Source organism: Myotis brandtii, unplaced genomic scaffold (assembly GCF_000412655.1).
Source record: "Myotis brandtii unplaced genomic scaffold, ASM41265v1 scaffold576, whole genome shotgun sequence".
Lineage (NCBI taxonomy): Eukaryota > Metazoa > Chordata > Mammalia > Chiroptera > Vespertilionidae > Myotis > Myotis brandtii.
In genome coordinates, this window is record NW_005370156.1 from 1,584,997 (window position 1) to 1,604,437 (window position 19,441).

Here is a 19,441-nt window from a genome sequence, read left to right on the forward strand (position 1 = left end):
CATATTACTTAGGTGTTGCTTTCTTTCTTCCTCTTGTATCTTTTTCTTGATCAAAGACATTGTTAGATGGAGAACATGTCCCTTGGTGCAGAAAAGGATCATCCTCAGATGTCTAGTACCATAGAAGAGGAAATGGCAAGTGGATTTCAGTAGCCTCATTGGAACAACAAGAAATGTCAACAACCAAACTGTAAATTTGGGCCAGGGTAGCTGAGTCAGGGTAACAAGGAAGACCAGACATGGGCATGAATAGATTTGGTGGTTGGAGATTGGCTGGTGTCTTCTGCTGATTTGAGAAAGGCTATACATTCCTCTAAGATTAGATTAAGTTTCCTGTATGAGCCTGTGTTGACTATCTTCATTTTTTTCCATAACATAAGTGACTCCATTTTAGTTTGGGTCTACATTTCCACTTTTTGATCAAGTCCCTATTAGGGGGTATTGATCACTCATATATTGCTAGGTGTTTCTTCTACATGGACTTCATCCATTTTGTTTATTTTCCTTTACCATGCCATGACTAGACATCTTCCTCAGGGTGAGAGAAGCTTTCAGGGTTGGTAGCAACTAAAAGACCACATTTGAGCAACTTCTCATAGTGGATCAAAGTGGAGGTCAAGGCAGAGAGATTTTGTCTAGGGTATAGGTGTTAGATATCAGTTTGAAACACTGGGCAAATCTATCAAGTTTGCTACTTTTTACAAAGATTAGATAGACAACAACTGAATACTTCAAAAATTAAAACACAAAATAAAATGACAAATAGGATAGAGAGACCAAATTGTAACCCATGAGCCAAATCCTATTGGTAACCAGATGAATAAGTCAAAATTCCAAGATAAATCAGGTTGAGCTTGACCACAGGTTTCTCAGAAGTATTGATCCGAGTACAATGGTGTTGACTACAGATGTGTCCTTGTTCAGTTAAGAGGTACTTAAGGCTGTCCAGTTGTCAAGGATAACTTTAGCTAGAGAGTCTTGGAATTTTTGTTGGGCGGCTAAGGCCTTTGTTGGTAGAGTCAGCAATGTTCCCATGGGTTTAAAGGGTTTTTGATCATAGCCTCATTTGTACTTGCTTCTAACCAGGCAAGTAGGGATCTGCCAAAAGAAGTAAATCCTGAATGCCTCCTGGTAAGTCCTATATAACTTGATGATAATTCAGGGAAGTTGACTAGCGAGGTGTCTCAGTTTGGTTGTAGACAGGAGTGCAGTACATACCCTAAGTAAGAGACATTTGCCAGTTATGTGCCAGCCATCTAGGCACAGGCATTCATAGGCCCAAGGAGCAAAACCACCACAGACAAAGATAAATCCCTACTGGACACAAACCCACTCCTGCTAAAATGGCATTGTTAATGATTCATCTGCATGGTTTGTTGCATTTGCACATTCAAGGCAGGAGTAGGTTAGGGTTTTGATGCATCTGGGAAATAAATCTCCTAGCCTGACATAAAAAATTGTTCTAAATTCCTTGCAAAGGTGGATGCTGCTGGTAAGATTTTGCCATCATTGGGGCAGATATGATATAGATAGATAATCACAAGAACTTGGGGGTTGCAAGTGTGTTACAGTTTCATAGGTACTTGTGTCTAACTGAGAAAGTACAGTTATAATCAGAAAAAGGAAAAGAAAGGCACTGGGAGCCTGGCTGAAAAAGCATACTGTGTAGCTGACAGGAAGGGAATTAGGGTATTGGTTATGGTGGCATTAGGGCTAGAAAATAAACTGGTTACAGGAATGACCAGGGTCTCTACCACCATGGGAGAGAGGAAGTTTTAGGTGGCAAATCCAGCAGCCTAGAAAGTTACCACGCTTGGCAATCACCTGGGAGATACAGGCAAGGGCATTTTATATATGGACAAGATCAAGGGAAAATAGGAGAAAAAACAGAAAAGTAGAATAGTCTGATTAATTTCTCCCCTCGTGACTTTTGTAGAGGAAAACAGTGTTGGAAGTAAGCTTTAAGTTCTGCTGGACTGGTCCATGTTTGGGATAGCTGTCTACATCCAGTGTTGTCTGCTGCTGGCTGCGTGGAGATCTTGAGTTTGAGATCATCACTGACTTTGCTGGTCCATTAAGGTCCTGTGACTCTTAAATAGGGACGGATGCCTTCACGTTTGGCTGCACAGGAATTGGTGAGCAGTACCAGGAAAGGTCTTTCCAACAAAGGAAGAGGGAGTCCTTTAAGTTATGTCTTTTTCAGTAGACATATTCTCTAGGACAGCAGTCACCAACCAGTGGTCCGTGAGTTCCGAAAGGTTGGCAACCGCTGCTCTAGGAAGTAGGTCATGAGAGGAATCAGAGGTCAGGCTGTATTCTTGTTCAGCATAGGCTTCTTTAACTTTTGAGAGATGTTATTGGAAATAGAGAATCGGGAGCTATCAATATTTTAATAGATCACATTGGGCATGTGATGGTCAGAGTATGGGGAATGAGGCAGCTGTATGGGTCTGCAGGTTACTATTTCACAGGGAGCAAGCTTATGTTTTTCAAAAGTTAAGGAAGGACCCTTAGATTCTCTAGAACAGTGACAGCACCTTGGTGCAGGGAATTTCCAAGGCTCACAACATTTTCATAATTGGGTTTTAATGATGCCACATTCAGCCTTTCTGCTAGTCCTGAAGACTGAGGGCTATATGGGCAATGCAGCCTCTGTGGACCAGAGAAGGGGCTCCGCAGAGTTCTTGGATTGCCTGGCCAGGAAAATGAGTTCTGAGGTCACTGTGCAAAGCAGTAGGGGCGCCCCAGGGAGGGATGATGTTTTCAAGTAATTTCTTTGCTACAAAAAAAAAAGCAACAGAGAAAAGCTTCTACCCAGTGACAAACATACAGACCATGACCAGCTCGTGGTCATATTTGTTCACTTGTTTTTAACAATTGTGTTTAGATTAATCAAGAAAATTTCTCAAGATATTAAACAGTGAACCAAATCTTGTTATTTTCCTTGCTGACAAATTGTGTAACAGAGATAACCAAACTTATTTGACCAGGGTATAAGTTGTATTTCTGCATTATAGTAAAGCTGGTAACTCTGAATACATACCTATTTTAATTGAACCAACACACTTAAACTAGCTTTTATTTACTAAATATTTATCCTAGATTACATAAACTTTGAAAAACATCTGGGTTAAGTTTCTATATTTCTGAGCATTTAGAATACTTAATTTGATAAGTGCTTATTTTCCTTTAAGCCAGTTAAATAGAGCTCATTTACAAACTAATTTTGGTAATGCTACCCAGAAATAGAAAAACATTACCTATTTGTAATATATATACATAAACATACAACAGAAATTTTAATTTTAAAATTTTGGTCTTGAGACAAGTACGATAATACAAAAGTCACTAGTTTATAGAAAAAAACAGATGGCCACAAATAAGGTTTCTCGCAGAATCTTAAAGATTCCATTTCTTTAGTTAAGCATTGGTCTCTCAGAGCCAAATTAATACCTCAATGCCTGAACATGTTCTTGAGGTTGGCAGGTGATCCAGTGTCAGTCTAGCTAGCCTGTTCCATGACCACCTTATCCTCATATGAGTCTTGGAGTTAGTTGGGAAGCCCTCTAACAGCTTTAAGTGCTCAACTTGTGCCCATCAGTTTTGCGGCTTTGGCTTCTGAGATTCCCATTAACCATAGAACGATTACTCCTTTACCTCATGTGCACATTGACAGAAACCGCCAGTAGCCAGAGAGATGGTACTGCGGACTGGCCAAGAGAAAGCCTTAGGTGTGCACCAGCAGCAGCTCCCAAAGTAAAACTGCAGCCTGAACCAGTGTGAACTGTGGACTAACCAAGGGCTAGTGAGTGGTGCTCTGTTAGAGCTTCTTGTCAGTCCAGACTAACCCATTAGGCCTGTACTGGGAAGCCAATTAGATTGATAACTCAACGCAAAGAGAGCTGAACTGAGGACCCAGAGGAACTTACCCATGGCCCTCGGAAATGGGGGAAAGAGAACTCAAAAGGTTCACGGGACCAGAGCCTGTGTTTCTCGTCCTTGAAGCTGTGAGATACCTCCTTTGGGTTCCACCACTCCCATCAGACTGTTAAAAAAACACACCAAAATTCAACTGAGTACATTTTTGAGATCTTTTTGGCTTTATTCATTTAGGTCACAACCTAATTCTTGAGGAATCAAAAACTGTACTTGTCTTCCAAATCTAGTCTTTACAAGAATAGAAATGCAGCACTCAAAGCAATTCAGAGCCCACCTATCCTTTTTACCAATCCCCAAACCTCCCCTATTCATCTCAAAAGGCTTACAGATACTGTAAAAGATGTGGATTCAGAAAACAGTTTTTCCAGTGCCTTTGAGATATAAATGTTCTACTTGGTCTTCTCCAGGAGTTCTCATCTGGGCTGTTTCTTTCAAATGTAAACTTAAGGGAAATAATTCTTATCAGAAGGGAAAAAAAAAGATGGGGAAGGCTACTTGGAATTTAGGCAAATAAAAAATCTTAAGTGTCTTCTCCACAAATATTAATGAAAAGTTTTAGCCATCTGAGCATGTAACCTTAATTTATTACAACTTCCAGAAACATGGCTTGGATCCAACTCTTCTTTGATAAACTAGTGAGGTATGGCTCATGACTCGGGGCAAAGGAGGAGCCAGGACTTGCTAGTTCTCTTTCCATCTCCATGTCCACTTCCTGCTCCTGTAACTGCATTCTTAGGAGGAAACTGACATCTTCATGGTGTGAAAGCTGCTTGGCCTTGCAGCTTTCAACCTGTGAACCAGTGACTGTGGCTGGAGGACTCTTCATTGGGCCACCTGAGTCACTTACCCACCCTAGGGTGAGGGTACGGGGTGACACCTGATGGAGAGCACCACCAGGACCACATAAAGGTACAGAGGGACTCCACCAGGGCGCCAGCCTCCTCACTCACCCCAAGGAACAGCCAATGTCCACTATGGGATCCAACCACCTTTTGCCACAAAAAGTTTCTCAATTCGCAGGCACAATGGCACAAGTCTGTTTTGTCAGGGCAAAGAGGAATTTTGCAGGGAGGCTGTAATGGAGTCAGGCATGGACCATGCAAATGCTCCATTTCTTTAGTTAAGATATCCATGGCTAGGACCTAATTAAGAGACTTTGTTACTTTGCTTCTGAAGCCACATTTAAACAGCATTAACCGGGGTTCCTGGCACAAGACTCTCATTAAGACAGTATATCCACAGTATGCTTATAGATGCCTTGGGATTTCCCAGCTTTCATGGTTTTTTTTAAAAGACAGATGAGAAACATTTACAAAATCGAGAATGTCTTCATTTATTTGTTCCTAGAGAAGTCAGCAAATCAAACAGAAAAGTGGTGATGACTGATCATTCTCAATCATAAACTGGTTCTTGAGGCCATGTTTAAGATGCTCTTTAAACTTGCTTTTCTTTGAACCACATTGGATTGGAGGCTCTTCCTGTCACCCGTCCCAACCCTAACCCTAGCACTAGGTACGGGGAGATCAGCAGCAAAGGAGAGAATCTTCTAACATTTATGGAAAGTCCGATGGTGTTTCTAAAGAGATCTTCCAACTCCCTCACTGGCATATGCTCCTGGGAGGTCAAACTTGAAAATCCAGCCTTAACAAGACACAGACCTACTAACTCACAGTCACAGCCCAATGTCCTTCACAGGAACATTCTTTCCAAAACTGAAGGCTGGGGTCAAAGGCCTAGAGGCTTCATCCCTTCAGGATGCAGCACAAATGAAATCACACTATGAGTAAAAGCAAAAAACACAAAAATGAGCACACAAGACACTCCAGGCTACATCACAGCTGTAGGACAGAGCACCAGGTTAGCCACGCCAACATCTGGGACTGCGGCCCAAAAGGCAGGGCCTACGGGCAAACTCCAGCTCATTCCCACTTCACCCAGATGATGTCTGACCTTAATCTTACCCTGAAAGAGCTAGTTTAGGGTCGCTAGAGAGGGGCTCTTTTTCCTGAACATGATCCCTAGTGGTGATTACCGGCTTCAACATACATAGCTCTGTGATCGCTTCTTGATATGTAAAAATTCCTTCTACTCAACCTACATAGTGCTGCCTACCTGAAAGACTTTTCAAAAGTCTCTTGTTTTCTATATACTTTCTTAGATATTTTCAATATACCTTTTTTATAATCACAAAACATGTTATTTGAAATAGTAAGCATTGGTTCAACATTTTTAAAAACTCAGTTTAAAATATGACTCCAGTTTCACTGTGGGGAAATCTAACATTTTAAATGTTCTCCTAGGACAATAAAATCTGGTTAGCCCTTGGGGCCCAGGGAGGACTACCCAAAGCAGCTGTTCTGTGAGAAAGGAAACCTGAGAAACCCAGCCGCAGGGGCTCTCGCCTTGCTGCACAGGGGGATCACGTGGGGTCTCTGAAAGCCCCCGTACCTAGCACACCCAGTGCACCGCAGACCAATTAAACCAGCACCTCTGGGGTGAAGCCCAGAACTGAGGTTTTTGAGATTTCCTGGGTGACTCCAGCATGCAGGCCAACTGCATAAGTAAGCGTTAGCTCCACTATCCTCCTTCACAGATGTCGAATGTTAGGTCCGCTTTATGTCTACTCAGCACTGCATCAGGCCTAGCTCCTTATGGACAGGGCAGACTACTGCTCAGTATGAAACCCTACAAAATCAGCATGCGCTTGTGAAGGCAGGCTGGTAAACGCCACTCCCCACTCACCGTCTGCTCTCTTTGGATTCCCTGCAGGAGCTACAGTGACAGCTGTTTCCTGGATTCCCCCCTGTATCCAGAACTAGCTGACGTCCAGTGGTACGGCCAGGAGAAAGCCAAGCCGGGGACCCTCGTGTGAACCAGCCGGCCTCAATCTGACCGCCTCAACGCCATTCTGAGATCACCTCACTGCCTCTCATTTGCCTTACCCAGACACACCGTCACCCTGCACCAGCTTTGGCCCTCAGCACTTTTTCCTCCTGTCTCCGCATCCCCTCACAACTCAAAAACCTGACTGAGGAGACATTATGGAAGGTTCCGGTCCCACTGTGTGTCCCCTGGCTCTCTTGCCTACAGAGAGCCAGGCACCTGTCCTTAATGGTACCTTGATGGCTTCCCCCTGCCATGACAGCCCCCAGGCCAGGAACCATCAGGGAAGCTGGCTGGCCTCGAATTCCTGTGGACAAGTGTTACAGAGGACAGGGAAGGAGATACTGCGGGTGGCCCAGAAAGTCTGCTAAGCTGTGGCCAGCCTGCCGCCAGGAGGCACCAACCAGGCACTTCAGGAACAGGCCACCTGGTGGGAAGGTTCTTAACACCTGAAATATTCCTTGGGCAGTGGCTCTTGGGGGAGTGGGGAGGAATGAAACAGGACGCTCAACACATCAGAGATGTATCAGAGGATCACAATCAGTTCTATGCTGCCAAAGATTTAAAAAATTAAAACACAAAAAAATGAGAGGGGCCAAGAGGAAGACATTCTTTGTGTAACAAAATCTCTTTCAAATTCTAAACTGCTACAACACCCAAGTCCAAGTCAACCATTTGTAAACTGTTTCCCCTCTTTATGGCTCTCCCCAACGTCCACCTTCTCTCTCGGGAGAGCCTGGAAAACTCAGTGATGTGATGCGAAAGTCGGATCTCCGTGAGTCTGGACGCTGAGGACAGACCTGTGGGGAGCAGCAGAGTGTGCTATCAGCCCTGGTCGGTGCCCAAGCCCAGGACACAGCTGCTTTCCTTCTGGGATTTGTAGGAAACATAAGGTGATGATGCCAAAAGAGGTTCTCTCTCATTAAAACAACCAGTAAAATGATCCTGTTTTTTTTTTTGTTTTGTTTTGTTTTGTTTTGCACAAGGTGTTTCATTATATTTTTTACGGGAAACCAAGGGAAAAGCACATTGCAATTCATTCAAGTGTTTAACTGTTGTGGCTCATTTTATGTTTGTTAGCACTTGTGTGACAAAGAGCTCAGCTCCAACTTCAGTTACCAATGTGTCTCTTATTCAAAAACCCAACTATGTCCTTAGGTAGAAAGATTTTACTCATGTGTCTACTAAGGCAGAGCAGGGTTGAAAAAAATATCAGCTCCCAGGGGGCCCACATGCCTACAACAGCGTCAGCCACCTGATGTACCACATTTGTCTGCAGGTACCAAAAGAAGAAAGAAGAGCAAAAAACGGTGTGGGAGCTGCACGTTTACATGTGCTTTGAGCTATGCTTAAAACACAACTGGAAAGCCATCAATCTTCAAAGGCCTCAAAACTACTTTTATAATAATAACAAGTGCACACTCTTAGTTGGGTATTCAAAATGGCACAAACACGGTCTCCACAGAGGTGGTATGCTGTGCTTATTGGCACAAGTAGGGGGGCGGGGGGATATTTTTTCCTCACTTGAAATGACTTACCGGAAAGGCATTGGGGCAGCCAGAGACAGGAGCCAGGGTGGGAGTAGTTTTGTGGGAGAACAGGACTGAAGTTAGCTTTAGCATAAAAAGAAAAATCTTTGTTCTTTATGTATATGTAATCCAAGAATAACAATAGACTCCACCAGACCAGGAGGGTATGAATGGACATGAAACAAAATAACCTGGTGCACCCTCTGCTGCAGTGGGCAAAGCACGTGGATTCACAGCCGCTGGGCCATCTGGATGATTCAGGGCCTGGTCGGCGAGGCCCTGTGCACGGCTGGGTTGGTGATAGCAGCTTGCGGAAGGGATTACTATTCACAGAACACTTTAGGGGTAAACCCTGTAGGATACATAAAACTGGTTATAATGTTAAAATGATTCTGGGGATTGATGGGGGGGGGGTATATTTTCGTTGCCCTTATTCTGATGGTCAAAGCTACAAACAGCAGATTTTTCCCTCCCCACTTGGAAACATTATACATTGGGCCATTTTTCTTTCTCCCAAAACTGATTCGTGAATAATCAAACTGGACTATGTACAACAGGAGCAGTCAGTCAAAAGGGAAATAGAAAAGGTGACCAGGTTCTACAACATGTACAGTAATGGAGCATCAAGTCTGAAGTCAATCGGGTCAAGCTTTTAGCCCAGTTGGGTTACAGGGAATGAGAGATGAAAATTCTTTCTAAACACCTGAGTTCTGGATTCTGGGGGCAGAAAGAAATGGAGCAGGAGAGGGATTGTAATTCAGACCAACATCACAATAGTCTGGTAGTAAAGACAGAGATTAAGTAAAACAGGTTTTACTGTTTAGCTGCGTTCAGTTACTACGAAGTGTACATAAAGTATTAGTCCTTTGAGACTGACATGATTAATGAATGATCAATGTGGTGGGAAACAATGGAGTTATTGTACACAAGCACTTGCAAGCTCTTTATAGATCCCTATTTCTTTAAAACAAAAGATGGACCATAAAGCCTGGTCTGATATAAAGCCCCATTGGATTCTGTGGACATGTATAAGAAACTACCTGTTTAGCCAGAAGACTGGTGAAAACACCTATATCAGACTGTTGCTAGCCAGGTGAATTTTTTATTTTATTATATGGAGGTGACTGTTGGAGAAGTTAAAATTCCAATTTGTTTTCATTCAGTATTAGTTTAGTTCTAAACATAGCAAACCCGATCCAGGTGCTATCAGATGACCAGTTACTGCTTAGTTAACTAGGTGTAAAATTTTTCATACACAATGTCAATAGTTTATTACAAGTTGTGTAAAATGGACTCTAGTTTAATAATGGGGGAGAAAAGGATTAGGTTGCTCCTGAAACTGACTGTAGAGCATGTAAAACGATTTTACTGGATTCTGTTCAACTGTAATCAATGAAAAAGATGTACGTTGTAGACAAAGTTGCAGAATTAAAAAGAAATCTGCTTTTAATTTATTCTTTTTGTATTAAGAATTTGTATAGTACCTTTACATTTTGCAAAACAGTGTGGTTGACACTTATTAAAGCATTTTCAAAATGAAGAGCTCTCAGTTGCTGCTTGGCGATCTGTTTGTTTCTAGATGACAAATGCTTAAGATGCTCTGGAAATCTGTAACTCCGGTGCTGGTGTCCTCACCAGGCTCATTTTTAAAAGTCAACTTGCAGACGCTATTCTTTTTATTAAATTTTTTAAATTTTATTTTTAAGTACAGTTTGCATTCACCATTATTTTGTATTAGTTTCAGTTATACAGCACAGCAGTTAGACAATCATATACTTTACAAGTGTTTCCCCGATATTCCCAGTACACACCTGGCACCATATGTAGTTATTACAATATTGTTGACTATATCCCTATGCTGTATTTCATATCCGCATGACTGTTTTGTAACTACCAATCTGTACTTAATCCCTTCTCTTTTTTTACCTAGCCCCTCAACGGTCCTCCCCTCCGGCATCCATCAGTCTGCTCTCTGTATCTGTGTGTCTGTTTCTATTTTGTCTATTCATTTATTTTGTTCTTTAGATTCCACATATAAGTGAAATCATATGGTATTTGTCTTTGACTTATTTTACTTAGCATAATACCCTCTAGGTCCATCCATTCTCTCATCAGATCTCATTCTTTTTTATGGCAGAGTACTATTTCATTGTATGTATGTACCACAGCTTCTTATTTATCCACTCATCTATTGTACAGATGCTATTTTGTCTTGTTAGATGTTGTAGACAAGCTCAGTTCACTTACTAGAGGCTAATTCTTATTCTATTTTTATTTTCCTTTTGTTACTTAGAGATGATATATTCCCAATTATGTATTGTCCCTTAATAAGAGGATATGAGATTAGAGATCAGACTTTGTCACGATGCTAGGTTAGTGTTTGTATCACTGTTCATTATAAAGAGTGACCCATGTGCAGCATGTGCTAGGCCTGGGCACTGTCCACACAGAGCAGCCCTGGTGGGAGAGACGCTGTAGGACCCTGGGCTCTGGAGGTCAGCCCTTGTAAGTCTCCAATGGTCCCTGGTCCCATGTGGGATGCATAGGGCCAATCAGGGAGACAGGCAGGATGCTCAGGCTTTTTACCACCACTGCTGTTCACTGCTGTACTCACACCACAGCGCAAACTCTGTCCCTACCCTCTGGGTCATATCACCAAAGCAATAGCCCACTGGGCCTGCAGGTCCAAAGAGCTTCATGTTTAAGGGCATAAAGGTAACTGGCTGACTTCAGAAAGGAATTTGCTGCCATTGAATCCCTGCCCCCTAGTCTAAGCCAACATGCATCTCTTCTTTAGCAGGAAACTAGAATCTGGCGGCCAAGAACATCCCTGGATGGAAAGTCCTCCCCAGATGGAAAACCCTTGCTGAAGCATTTGCCACCACAGCAAACCCTGCCAAAAATGAGAGCAGTCACCCTGGCCGGTTTCTCAGTGGTTAGAGCTTCAGCCCACAGACCAAAGGGTCATTGGTTCAATTCCTGGTCAAGGGCACGTACCTCGGTTGCAGGTTTAACCCCCAGCCCCAGTTGGGGTGCGAGCAGGAGGCAACCACTCGTGTCTCTCTCATGTGGATGTTTCTCTCCCTCTTGCCTCTCCTTTCACTCTCTAAAAATCAATGGAAAAAATATCCTCACTCTATGGATGAGGATTTAAAAAGAGAGAGAGAGAGCAATCCTCTGAAAATGCAAAACATGCCTGGAAGTGAGCCCACTAAGACAGCATTTTGTACTTCCTAAAGCTTTCCTCGGGAAAGCAACCAGGGCCCCTGTAGCTCAAGATAATCTACACTAATTGCAAATAAACAGGGATGTTCCACAAGTCTTGTGCATATAAACACGCCACAGCTCAGGAAATAAATCTCATAGCCACTCATTAATTTCTATCACACGAAAGCACCTTGCACATGGGAAGGTGGGACTTTTTCATTTCTTCTTCACTCCTTCCTACCTTTCACCACACACACACACACACACACACACATACACAGTGCCAACAACGCAATTTGGTTATTAGAAAATACAAAAGAAACACCAAACTCCAGTAAAAGCATTAGAAATAGCCAGACCTTTCGTTGCTCTCTTCCTCAAAACCAGTTTAAGAAAAAACAAACTCAGACATAAAATTCTCTTTAAAAAGAGGGGTGTCAGAAAACCACAGATGAGGGCTAGCAAGCAGGCATCAGGCCCCAGTGGAAGTCATTCATTGCATTTAAGAGACCTATATTATATTTGGGGGTGGAAGGAGGAGGAAAGAAAAAGTAAATTATAGAAAGTGATAAGAAATAAGGGAGAGTGGAAGATTTAGCCTCTCACGAAGAGGAAAATGTTTTCAAGTCAGGTAAGAAAAGCTGCTGGCAGGTGCAGAGGTGGAAAGAGACCTTGGGCTTGCTCCATATTCAACCTGGTGTGAGAAAAGATAGGTGAGGCCTCCCTCCCAGTGAGAGGGTCAATAGATAGTAGGGTATGGTCAGCATGCAGCGGAGTAACAGAGATTAGAATATAAAATAGCCCAAGAGGAAATGAAGAGGGAGGATGTCCTCCAGGCATCACTTTGGGCCCAGCTGCCACTGGACACTCAGTGGCTGTGAATTCCCTCCTGGCACTTACTAGCTAGGGGCTGGAGGAGACCGATGGAATGGCACAGGCTTAGGTTCTTCTGTGTGGCATGGCAGGAGGACAAAAGGGTAAGTGAGTAGAAGGTCCTGGTGAGAGGGTGACTGAAATGATGACAATGGCTTCTAGATGGACTAGAGAGAAAGTGCGACCAGGAATCAAGCAGAAAACAGAGGAATAAATAGAATGCCTTGAAGAGGCCCAGGAACAGAAGAATGAAGGAGCAAGGGAGCAAGGATAGGACTTGGTGACCAGAAGGAGGTAAATACTCATTTTCCCATAACCTTCCCATCCCCATGTGAGTGAACCACACAATCTGATAATCGTCACATGGAAAAGTTCCTATGTCAGGCTGATGGGGTTAGTGAATGTCACCTGAGCTTGGGGTTGCTGGACACGCACCTGGGTCTCATTCCCTGTGTGCAGGAGCTACAATTCTGGCTGCCTGGTGTATCGGGGGACCAAACCCACACCAATTGACAGAGATTTGATAAAAACAATTGCTTAACCAGATAGCGAAGAGGTGACCGAGCAAAAGGGGGTGCTGAGACCTCACAGAGATGATGAGCACAGGAAGCAGCAACCGTCCTTAGGGATGGGAAACAAAGGCAAGGGATGGTTAGAAGGGAGAAGCTGGTAGGTGCAGCCTGTGGAGCTGGGAGTCAGACCCGAGGCGTGGATGCTGCTCTGCCGGCACCTGTGCCCTGGGACCTTGGCGGGACCCTGGGTTCAAACCTCCAAAGTGGGGGCACCAGCGGACAGTGCTCTGACCTCTGAGTTGCACGATGAAGTCATACAGGCTGTGCCATCACTGTTAGGGACGAGAAGCTAACAAGAGGAGCAAATCCCTTCTTCCTTCCCTAGTTCCTCTCTGTCGTGTGCTTACTATTGGTGGGACCACCTAACAAAAAGCCAGCCGGAAAGGAAATGTGTGGCCTGCAGAGTCCTGTGGTCACCAAGCAGAGCATGGGAGGCGCAGGAGAGCCCAGAGAGATCAGCTGCACCACCAGCACCTGCGGCCCAGCGGACTAGCCTTCACCTCTGAACCTTGGCTGGTGAACCAACTAGCAATCCCAAGTCCCTAGTCAAACTAAACAGCTCTAAATCAAGGAGAGATCTCTACTATCTACTGCTGAAGGACAAGCCAATGGGTATTGAATGAGTGAATGAATGAATGAGTGAATGAGTTTACACCAGACCATGTAAAACACTGATCATAAAATCCTCCCAGAGGATTCAGCCATCGGTAGCAAATGCAAAGTCTGTTTCCATCACAAAATCAAACTCTTGGTTAATTCTATTCACATTACTCCTATTAGCTCTCCCAGACTTGCTACTGTTACAAGAGAAGGTTTTTTCTTACTGTCCTCCAATGTTCTCCTCAAACAAAATATTTTAAAATCTATTTTCCTAATAATTCTTTCAAGTGTTTTTTTTCACTTAGCAAGTTTGAAATTATTTAATTTTCAAGGTCATGCATCCTATTTGTGTGTGTATTGTTAAATACAGGCACTATCTGGTGCCTTATTCTTAAGCATTGTCTCAAGCCTACATGAGTCATCCAGAATGCTATCTGATGATATCCCCGGGACTTTAGACAATATTACTGTTACCATGGAATGCAGTCACCAGGCCCTAAGGATTTAACTAGATGCTGTTTATTGAAACTGAACTTCATTGAATCCTCTCCCATTCCATTCTGGTCTCCACATTCTAATATATTACTCATTCTTCTCACCAAACTTACTCTACCTTTTAAACTATTGACTATTCATAATCTCTGCTTCCCTGATTTTTGAGGTGACCTTTCCCTCCTGCTATCCTTCTAATAAAGGAGAACACTCCCTCTGGTCATTTTTTTCCACCTTATGTGATTAAAAGGTTTGTAAATGTTCATATTTTTGCAATTACATGTCATTTTCTTCTTAATTTTTTTTTACTCTTCTTCAAAAGTTGTTGCTATTCCTTTTGATTACTTGGGAGAAATAATTAGCCTCCTCTTCTACTTTTGTGACCTATATATTTATATTTCCAGTTATAGTTACAGTTACAGTTATAGTTATAGTTATATAGTTATATTTATAGTAGAGCTGCTTGGTTTTTGCTCAAATTTCTTTTCAATCTACCCACCTTTTAGGAAATAAATTATTTGGTTTTTTTGTTAGGTATTTTGAGCTTTTCTGAGGTGTATACTTTTCTACACAGTATCCTCTCCTTCCCAGAGTAGCTTTCCATAGGGAAGCCTATTAAAATAAAGAATAATAGAGGCCCCAGATGAGCTCTTCCTAAGTCTCTCCTCCACCAGGAATGTCTCTGTGAGCACCCAGGTCCCTCTCCCTCCTTGCTTTTCTCTTTCCAAAGCAAATCTATCCCTGCTCTGGAGGCATCCACGGCTGCTTCTGTGGGGGGTCTTGCTCCATTCAGTCTCCCTTCTCCTCTAACGTCACACTTTTTCTTTCTCCTTTGGCTCTTCTCCTTTAACATATAAATATACTCATTTTTTTCATCTTAAAAAAAAAAATCCTAACAATGTATTTCCCTCTGACTACGACCACATCTCTCTTCTCAGCCAAATGTTTGGGAAGAGAAGCCCTCAGTTGCTGCCTTCACTTTCTCACGCCCCATTCACTTCTTCATTCACTGCCTGCCATCCTGCAGGCGCACATCCCCAAGCACCCAGTTGCCATCGCCAAAGGCATTTGTAGCTTTCCTGACCTCCTGACAACATTTGACTATGTTTAGGAAATAATGTATGGAGTGCCAGAAATGAAAGGCAGATTCGATCCCCAATCTCATGTGGCTCAACATATTAGGCATTCCTGATAATACTCAGGTTTCTTTGCCTCCACTGCTCTCCTTTGCAGGCTTTACTTATATGCTACTTAAATCTCCCTATTCTCCAAGTCTTCTTTTCTCCTCCTCCTCCTCCTCCTCCTCCTCCTTCTTCTTCTTCTTCATAGCTTCTCAAAGCAATCACCCATGGCTTTAATTACTTTATATACAGGGTGGGGCAAAAGTAGGTTTACATTTCTGAGTACATGAAATACAGAGTTTATTCTTGCATTGTTATTTAGTAACTAGAGGCCTGGTGCACGAATTCATGCATCACTGGGGTCCCTCAGCCTGGTCTGTGGGATCGGGCTGAAACCGGCTCTCTGACATCCCCTAAGGGGTCCTGGATTGCAAGAGGGCACAGGCCAGGCTGAGGGACCCCACCAGTGCATGATCAGGGCTGGGGAGGGACACGGGAGATTGGCCAGCATGGAAAGGCTCCAGGGCATGTCTAGTCCTTCTCATTCAGTCCCAATCGGCTGGACCTCAGCAGCGAGCTAACCTACCAGTTGGAGCGTCTACCCCTGGTGGTCAGTGCACATCGGTTGAGTGGCTTTAGCATATCATTAGCATATTATGCTTTGATTGGTTGAATGGACCACCAGACACTTAGCATATTATGCTTTTATTATATAGGATTGTTGTATTATTTTCCATATGAACAATTGTAAACCTACTATTGCCCCACTCTGCATACTCTAATGACAATACAGTTTTAAATGTTTTCATTTAACAGTTTTATTTTACATCGAATGCCTCATTTACTAAAACCATAGATTCCACGTTGCTCTATAAAAGCAATCGCAAAAGAATGTGATATTCTTAGCATGTCAACTTTAAGAAATTTTCCTAATAACTTTTTCTGGTCTGACAGGAGGAGGACTCAGGCTGGGGAAAGGCATGAAGAAAACTTTTGGGGTGCTGCTATAAATGTTCTATATCTAGATCTTGTTTTACATCTTGATATAAGTTGCACATATCAAGAATCACTGAGCTCTACAATTAGGATCAGTACACTTCACACACTGCACTATTTGGGGTATATTTTATCTCAATGTAAAAGAAATAATTGTCCCATTAAATGACTTTTGCAGCAGAAAAGGTTTGGGTTTGTACATTTACCAGGGTCTGAAAACTGTGGCCCACAGACCACCTGCCCCTTTTATAAGTGAGGTTTTACTGGAACAGCCAGGCTGTTTCCACACTGAGCTGCAGGTTGAGTAGCTGTGATGAAGACCTAAGATCCTGTAAGAAAAGGCTTGCTGACCCTAGACCTAAACTGTCCCTTTTTATGATAGTTCAAATCAACCTCACCTAAATACCAAAGTAACAAGGAAACTTATGATAGCTCAATAAATTAATTAGTTAACCCCTAATCAAGCATTTCATAAAATTCTAGCAATGGGGGGGTGGCAGCATTCTTTTGCCTTGAATTTTGATTACTTGGGAGAACTATGGGTTTAATGACACCGGTCACAAACTGGTACTTTATTTGGCCTTACACATGTTGATTTTTTTTAATTTGGTGTTAATATTTTAAAAAATAGGAGTGTCCACTTTAAAAACAAACAAACAAAAAAACACAATCAATGCCTGGCTGGTGTGGCTTAGTGGTTGAGCATTGACCCTGCACCAAGAGGTTGCTGGTTGGATTCCCGGTCAAGGCATATGCCCAGGTTGTGGGTTCAATCCCCAGTAGGGGTGCGTGCAGGAGACAAAATGATCAATGATTCTCTCTCATTATTGATGTTTCTACCTCTCTCTCCCTCTCCTCTCCCCTCTCTGAAATCAATAAAAAAACATACTTTAAAAAAAAAACAATCAAGATTTTGGTTGTTCATACAAAGAAAGGAGCAACTTTGGAACCATATTCCTACAAGGTAACAATGAGCTAAAGTGACTCCTGCAACACTGAGGCTAAGCATCGGTTGACACTTCAGCCTGTGCTCTCACTGTCTGCTTTTCCTCTAGCAGAGCTGGAGGACAGGAAATGTTGCTTCTATTAGTGCCTACATGAAAAGGAGCAAAACAAAAGACAGAGGGGCCAGGGGAGTCAGGTGTTTCCTGACATTCAGCTCACTTGTTACCTGCCTGTCATGGGCATGCAAGCTTACAACTTCAGGTTTAAGCAATGGCCTCGAGGAAAATGTCAGACAAAAATCAGAGATATGGAAAAGCAATAGTTAACTCGAAACTTGCAAACATCAAGTGGTAGGGCTCTCCCTATATCTTCCAAAGTGGTCCTATTCCTCACTTGTATAATTTTGCTTCTTAAAAAGCTTCTTTGTATTATTTCTGCAACCTCTATGAGTCTATATTTATTTCAAAATAGTTTTAAGAAATAGCATTTCCTTGCCCTAAATAGAAATCTGTCTTCCTTCCTGTATCTTAATTGGTCCTCAAACATATATGACAAGTTTAATCCCTCTTCCACCAGAAAGTTCTTCCATTATCTATAACTTTCTTTCCCACATCCCCACCAAGAGTCTCCTTTCTCAAGGACTCTCTTGTCCTATAGAATATTCATTCAATCAGCAAAAATTCATTGAGCACCCACCATAAGTATCGTGTGTTCTAGACTCTGGGGATATAAGAGTGAACTATGTTCGTGACTTGTGGACCCAACACTAAATTATGCCTAATAATGTAATGTAAGTGATCATTAGACTTTCCAGTGGCCATATCATATTGCTAATTACACTTCTAATCCACTACATTCCCAAATTCTTCCTCTTATACATTGCTCAGACATATACTCAAGCAACTAGGTTACTGAATCTAAATTTCTTTATGGTCATCCTTGCTAAATGTTATAGTTTTGGAATCTGCCCTTCAGTCTGTCAAGAACTTCTAGAATGCCAGTTTCTTTTCTACCTTAGCGCACACCCTATCCCTTCTAGTTTCTTGTTGTCTATAAATCTGACAAATATACCTCTCTGTATAATCATCTGAATCAGTCATTAAAATGTTTAACAGGACAGTATTGAGGTCACTAAGAACCTATGGCAGATGTTACTAGCATGCACCATGTACACCTGGACTCATTATTCACTGCTCCATGGCTTCCCTCACTCAACAAGCTCTGAGTCATCTGATTGTATTGTCATGTCTACATCTGTCCACCAAAATATTATTGTGTTTAGGTCAAACACCTTCCCAAAATTCAGATATAATAGGATCATCAATTTTCCCTAATTATCTTGGGGGGAAAACATTTTTTAAACAATGTAAAGCCCTGACCAGTGTTGCTAAGTGGTTAGAGTGTCAGTCCATGCACCAAAGCATCTTGGGTTCAATTCCTAGTCAAGGACACATACCTGGGTTGCAGTTCGCTTCCTGACCCCAGTCTGAGTGTGTGTGGGAGGCAACCAGTCAATGTGTCTCTCTCACATTGATGTGTTTTGTTTTGTTTTTCTCTCTCTCTCTCCCCTCCTTTCTTTCCTTCCATTGAAAAGCAATGGAAAAAAGATCCTCAAGTTTATCCCAAGGATAAACACACATGCATAAAATATGAAATGACAACAGTTAAAATGTATGACCAACTAAAGGAGGATACATCCCTATACAGCTTCCATATAAACCAGAAAGCTTTATAAATAAATACTAGGTATACATTTTATTAAGGAGAAAACCAGTTTATGGGGAGGTATCATTATTTTAAAAAGAAATGCTCTTCTATTAATTATATGAACCTTGATACACACTATATCTTTGACCAGTGTATAGTTGAACACAGAAAATTTTATCATTAGGAATTGTTTTCTGTTGTTAAAGCCAAACAACTTTTTTATTTTTTGCCAACCAAAGCTTCTTGCCTCCAATAGAGTCACTGGTAGTTATTTTAAAAAAAGGAAATGTCCTAAAATTTCCATAAGTATATTTGTACTTTATAAACTCTACCATTCATACTAGAAAATCAGGTTGAAATCACTTATTAAAATACTTATATATGTGAATAAAGCATAACACAAATTAACATTTAACACTTGGAATTGAGATACAAACAAATAGATAATTCATGAATATGGTAATGATTGTTCTCTGGCACAAAATCTGAAAGCATTTTTAATATTTTAAGTAAATTTTAAATTTTATGTAAACTTTCAGAGTATCATTTTCAAGCAGCTCTACTTTTGAGAATTAAC

At 42.0% G+C, this 19,441-nt stretch overlaps 1 protein-coding gene across 7 annotated transcripts in view; it reads left to right on the top strand.

The window, feature by feature from the left end:
• The window catches only part of FRMD4A (FERM domain containing 4A), a 608,042-nt gene extending 598,151 nt beyond the window's left edge, over positions 1 to 9,891 (top strand). For 5 of the 7 annotated variants that reach the window (XM_005878894.2, XM_005878895.2, XM_005878891.2 and 2 more), the window contains one exon: positions 6,709 to 9,891. In XM_005878894.2, the coding sequence (XP_005878956.1) occupies positions 6,709 to 6,811 (103 nt within the window). In that variant the 3' untranslated portion in view covers positions 6,812 to 9,891. The remainder of the gene's footprint in view (positions 1 to 6,708) is intronic. The other 2 variants (XM_014549925.1, XM_005878893.2) reach the window with 1 other exon arrangement.
• Positions 9,892 to 19,441: the final 9,550 nt, after the last annotated feature.